This window comes from Meleagris gallopavo, chromosome 1 (assembly GCF_000146605.3).
Source record: "Meleagris gallopavo isolate NT-WF06-2002-E0010 breed Aviagen turkey brand Nicholas breeding stock chromosome 1, Turkey_5.1, whole genome shotgun sequence".
Classification (NCBI taxonomy): domain Eukaryota; kingdom Metazoa; phylum Chordata; class Aves; order Galliformes; family Phasianidae; genus Meleagris; species Meleagris gallopavo.
In genome coordinates this window covers 111,231,540-111,237,539 of record NC_015011.2, presented here as the reverse complement: position 1 = coordinate 111,237,539, position 6,000 = coordinate 111,231,540, and the positions used below count along the sequence as shown (strand labels likewise).

General features: G+C 37.1%; 1 protein-coding gene across 2 annotated transcripts in view; it reads left to right on the top strand.

Annotated features, from left to right (window-relative positions):
• SYTL5 (synaptotagmin like 5) overlaps window positions 1–6,000 on the top strand; it is a 79,232-nt gene that overhangs the window by 62,478 nt on the left and 10,754 nt on the right. For both annotated transcript variants that reach the window (XM_010725066.3, XM_003202999.4), the window contains 3 exons: window positions 581–759; window positions 1,548–1,650; window positions 3,684–3,845. In XM_010725066.3, the coding sequence (XP_010723368.1) occupies window positions 581–759; window positions 1,548–1,650; window positions 3,684–3,845 (444 nt within the window). The remainder of the gene's footprint in view (window positions 1–580; window positions 760–1,547; window positions 1,651–3,683; window positions 3,846–6,000) is intronic.

Here is a 6,000-nt window from a genome sequence, read left to right as displayed (position 1 = left end):
GGAAGATTTTTTGGGATTTTTGCTAAATTTTTTTTGGCTTTAGGAAAATTGCACTAATGGTGAGTATTGAATTTTGCTAATTCTTTTAGAACTGCAAGTGAGAGGCTGGTGTCGCTTTAATCAAGTGTGTTTTTATACCATTTTCATTAAGGAATCATCCTTAGAGCTTTTTCTAATGGTTCTGTCAGCAGTTATCTCATGATATTCAGTAAGAACTAGGTGGACAGCTGAGTTGATTTTTATCTGCTTGGAGCTTATGTGAGCTTACAGTTGATGTGGATTGACTGCTCTTTAGTTCATGCATGAATTCAATGGTGATAATTTACATTTAGTCATGTTTATAAGTAGGTTTTGAGACTTGCATGCAAAAAACATAAGCTGTCTAGATAAATAAGCTATTATTAGTTATAGTTCCTATCCCCTTTACATCAGATATAAGCCAGAAGAAAGAAAAGAATACCACTATCTCTTTTCAAAGCAAGGCTTAACAAGTGAGACAGTATCTGTGACCCTATGAAAAGCGGATTCTGGAAAATGTACTTTGTTTAAGCTTCTAAGTCTTTTTTCTCTCCCCATCCAGACCAGCATTAACAGCATGCTGAGTGTATACAGTGAAACTGGTGACTATAGCAACGTGAAGGTCAGTGGTGAAATCCTTCTCCAAATCAACTACAGCTACAAAACAGGTGCTCTCAACATCCTGGTGAAGAGTTGCAGAAACCTGGCCATTGTGGATGAGAAAAAACAAAGGACTGATCCGTAAGCACACAGAATATGCTTTTTATGCTCTGCTGGAGCTGTTCTCCAACACATCACACACTGTAGTCAGCAATGACATAGCCTGCTACAGGCCAGCATTTTGGATTCTTTATGGGAAATACATTTTCATTATGTTTCTTAGTGTGCGCATATTCTGAGGAAACAAATTATCAACTTATTTGCTAGTATTCTCTGCAAAAGGGCAAAAGCAGGAATTAATAGGGAGGCTGAACTGATTTCTTACTCCTAGGAGCAAAGCTGAACTATAGAAGAGGAGCAATGTTTCGGAGGGAGTGAGGGGAAATAGCTTTGTGCTGTGCATCAGTAGATTAACTTTGCTTGGACAGTGTTTTCTGGGATTCACATTATAGTTTTCAGTATAATATGTCAATTCTCATAGATTAAGAATTAATAGTATATTTCATCATCTCTAATCCTGTTGTATGTCAAATATGATTTTTTTCAATCTCAGCTATTTTTTGGATGTACATTGTGATATATAACCAGTCAAGAGTCATAATACTGCACAAAGGAAAATGTTTTCTGCGTTTCTCGAGAATGATCGAATTGATTTAGCCCTGCCATTGGGTTATTCTGATCCTATAAGACCAGCACTGCTGTGTTTGCAGAGAAAGACCATACCTTACCACATATTGGCTGTTACATACATACATTGTTTAGACTGCAGAAATTCATTTCCTCATACTTGGTGCTCATGCAGCAATGGAAAGCCCTTGCTCAGTATTTTTTTGTTTTTATTCATTAATAACTTACTACTTGGTCCACAGATACGTCAAAGCATACCTTCTGCCTGATAAGTCCCGCCAAAGTAAACGCAAGACCAAAATTAAGAGTAACAGCACCAATCCAGAATTTAATGAAACGCTGAAGGTGAGAACGCCATCCCTCCCATAGGCTGTGATGAATGTTCCAGTTGTGCTCATAGGCATTCTCTATAAATGCTCCGTACAGGAATTAGGATTTGAAAATGATGCCTCAGAAAGAAAGTAAAGCAAAACATATAGTAATTGTGTGAGTTGTAATTTCTGACTTTCAGCACCGAGGAACTGTTTTTGTTTGGTTCTCCTCTTCACAGGTAAAACTTCTGTTAATTTCTGTAGGTCTCTATCAAAACTATTGATGTTCCCATCTAATGTGATCTCAGAGTTAAACACACTTTAGAGATTTTACATCAGCAACTGATGCTGAGACAGAGATAGCTTGAAACTTCCTAACTGACTTCTAAGAGAAGATAACCTCTTTCAGTAAAATGTGATTTTCTGTGGAGATTTTTCTTTGTTTTTAAAGCAGAACTGACTTCGGTAGTAAAATGCTGACAACAGCTTCACAAGCTGCATCCCTAAAACATTCATTTTATGTTGCAAAAGAGAACAAGAGACTACTCCCTGCAGGACTGGTTGAGCAGAGTGCCCCTTCTCTTTCCATCCCCACCTCTTACTCATGTCCAGCCTACACAGGCTGGAAAAGTTTTGTGTTCCCTATGAGCCACTCGGCATCTGGACCACAGGCCCCTGGTGATTCTGCTTCCTGTCAACTGACTGGAGTCATCCCAGCCAGCTGTCATAAAGCCAGAGACTCTTTTCAGATTCTCCTGAAAGAGTTTTGAGGGAATTTTGGTGATGCTTTAAATAAATTTCTTATAAGAGAGGCTAATACATATTTTCTGGCTTGTACTCTTGGCCTAACCTGGCTACAAAACCATTTTGTAGACTTACCTTGGTCTGTCCAGACAGCTTGCCAGGGGAGAGTCTCCTACTTAGCTTCATTTTTAAATGGTTTATAGTAAATTCTTGCCTGAAGTGGAGAGATTAAAAAAATAAAAAATAAAATAAAAAAAAAGGATGTGTTAGACTCTATTTGGCAAGGCTCATAGTTAGTGCTAAATGTTTGTTAGTAAGGAGCTCTGCAGGGATAAGACCTAGCAGCTTGCTGAAAATGGAAATTGTGACACAAAGGATTTACTTGAATTGCTGGAAGGTAAGCAAGAGCTAGATTTATTTGCTGCAACTGTTACTGTCATTAAAAATATATGTATGTATGTATCTGTCTTTATCTTTTGTCTTGGATGTTTATTCCATTATTGGTGAATATTGCTGCTCTCATAGTTGGCATCTAGGAGGAAGCAGTGTAGACATATCTATACTTTAATAGCCTACTGACGTGGCTAGCCAACCAGCTTCACCATTTCAGATTCTGGAGAATATATCTGTGTCCAGACGTTGCACTGAGAGCAAACAAAAAAGAAGACATCTGGGTTTCCTCAACTAACAGTTCAAGAAGGGTGAACCTCATGGAATTAATTGGCTTTTTACTAAAAGCAGAGATAGAATTCCAGTTGTTTATAGTTTTCTATATATTTGCTAGAATATGATGTTTCCTCTGAGGATTTTTAATAACTTTTGAAACAAACTGTGTTGCTGAGACTGAGACATTTTGGTGAACATGTTACAGATACAATTTTACTTGTTTTCAGAACAATTATTCCAAAGTTACAAAGATAGAATTGAAGAGAACACAGTTTCTAGAATGCAGTATCCAGCAGCCTCTCCTTAGTGATGAAAGAACCAGTGGGGTTTCTTCTTACAAACTAAACTTTGGTATTGAACTGGTATTGAGCTGTAAGGAATTAACAGGTTGATGGTTTTAAACATTGCTGTTTACTTTACGACCATAAATATGCAGTAAGTAATACAGAGAAAAGAGGTTTAACAGCTTCCTATGAGATTTCTAGCTATTGAAGTCTTCTTTGCAAAGCAAACAAATCTCTCTTTCATGGTTCATTTATTAGCTGCTGCAGGCTTCACAAAACTTAGCTATTACAGTAAAAGGCTCCATGGAAACTATTATTTATGCTTATTTTGAGGGTTTCTTTTACTGTTTTTTGTTGTTGTTGTTGTTGGTAGTATGTCATCAGTCATACACAGCTAGAAACCAGGACCCTGCAGCTTTCTGTCTGGCACTATGACAGATTTGGACGCAACAGCTTTCTTGGAGAAGTGGAAATTCCATTTGATTCCTGGAACTTTGAAAATCAGGGCGATGAGTGGTTTGTGCTTCAGCCCAAGGTAAGGGTTTCCAGAGACCAATGAAACCACTGAGAAGCAAATTTAGTGAGGCTTAGTTATTTTTTCTTTGGAACATATTTATAGAACGATGACTTTACGATTGTTTAATGTGGAGGTGAAAATCATGCCTTTGTGTTTTATTCAGTCAGAACATAACATTTTCATTTTCATGAAGACTTCAGGAACAGTATATGTTGTTGGCTACTTACAGAACAGAACAAAACCACCAAGAAACACCTTTTAAATAAACTATATGTTCATTTTGCTGCAAACTGCTCTGGAAAAATGACTGAGTAAAGGATTTAATTGATTTTTCTACCACTATCCCAGTCCAGCCCTCAGCAGTTTAGTAAGGAAAAAGACTTTTTCTGCTTCAGTTCAAAGTGCTGCACTCTTTTCAGATGTAACAAAATGACTTATAATCTCTCAGTCACCTCACCCAGGAAGGTATAAGATGAGGCTTCTCAGCAGGTAAATCAGTTAGTTTATGAAATAGGACTTTTGCTGTACTTAGCTACAGACAGGGTGACTTCTATCTTTCGGACAGCCCTTCTTTGGCAAGGGCAAAAGTGTGCATTTTTGGAAGAGATTCAAATTGTTATTTTAAGGTTGAGAATTAAAGGCTTCTTAGTTGCTTGCTTCTGCAGCAGCCAGAATCCCCAGGAATTTTAGTGGTTTAGATTGCTATTTCAGAAAGTTTATTTTTCTTGATACAGAAAAATCTGAGGTTGTATTGCAGATGATGCAGAGCCAGACTCAAATAACTTATATGTTTCATTCTCATTTTACATTAGTGTTGTATTTAGGGCTTTAGGAGAGACTGTTTGATTTATTTTCCACAGTTTAATCTGATTGCTGTATAATTTCCAGGCATGACCTTTTGTGGGTCTTACACCTAAGCCATCAAATGTATACTTCAGAAAATAATAACACAGAAGATACATAAAGAAATTGATTTCTTCTTAACATGTTGACAGCTCAAACTTTAGAACCAGCAAGGAAGATCACTTCCAGTTTGCTAGTTTAGCTTTGTTAGTAAGAGTGATCAGCATCTATTCCTTCGTAGCCCAAATGGAACAGAAGATACCAGGAAAAGAAACTGCCTTATGATGGCAAATGTGCTTCAGTCAGCTTAGCATCCAGGCCAGGATTATACTGTCCTTCTTACAAGCTTGCATGACCCTCACCCAACTTGTATCATATAGTTTGCTCATGTTGGCTCTGCTCTTGTAGTAGAATGAACATCTGCCACATCTCTGGCGTATCCCTTGCTGATGTTAGATCTCATTTAGAACCAACTCCTCTGCTACTGTAAGATATGCATCCTCTATTTGTTTTGCTTAGTTTGATTGAAGTTGAGAGGTTTTTTTCATGCAATAATCTCCTTGTTTTCTCGTTTCAATGTCTGGGGGCCTTGTTTGGAGATGAAAAAAAGTCTTCAGGAACTTCTGCTTGGGAAAAATAGTAATGAGATGCTAAGCACTAAAATGTTTCCAGCTAGAAGGTCTTATCTGATTATTTCCAAAACCATTACAAGGACTTTCGAATTTGTTCTTTTTTTACCAAAAAAATAAAATGCAAATTGGACTTGTCTGACTCCTAAGTTGTTATAAATAATGTTTCTCAACTTAAAATGCTGTTAAGATTGTTGTTCAGCAAAGATAATATTTTTTCTGAAAGCTAAATTATTGTATTTTGAAATTAAAAAAAAAATAGCACAGGTTAACACACAAGCAAGTTATGTGCTGTTCTCTCATATGAACTGCATGATGGAGAAAGAAATGGCAATGAAATATTCTGTGGGCTTTATTACAAAGTATTATTTGTTTTATCGTGTATCTTTTAGCAGCTTTAGTGAAAATGCTGGAGACCTTAAGACCTATATCTTCTGTGAGTACAGCATCACCTATTTTCAAGAGTAGCATGATTAAATCAGAAAAGGAACAGAAAATAGTTCTGTGGTTAAAGAGGGAATCAGAGTCTAGAGCCACATTGTATGTAGGGAAGGTTGGCAGACTGTTGCTGATGTGAGAATTTATGCCATCAGTTGTCTCCCAGTATAACAGAAAAATAATCCTCATGGCCTTGATGGGGAATTGATGCAAAACCTACATAGTTGAGACCTTAAGTGAGCTGCCTTACTGACTAAATTTAA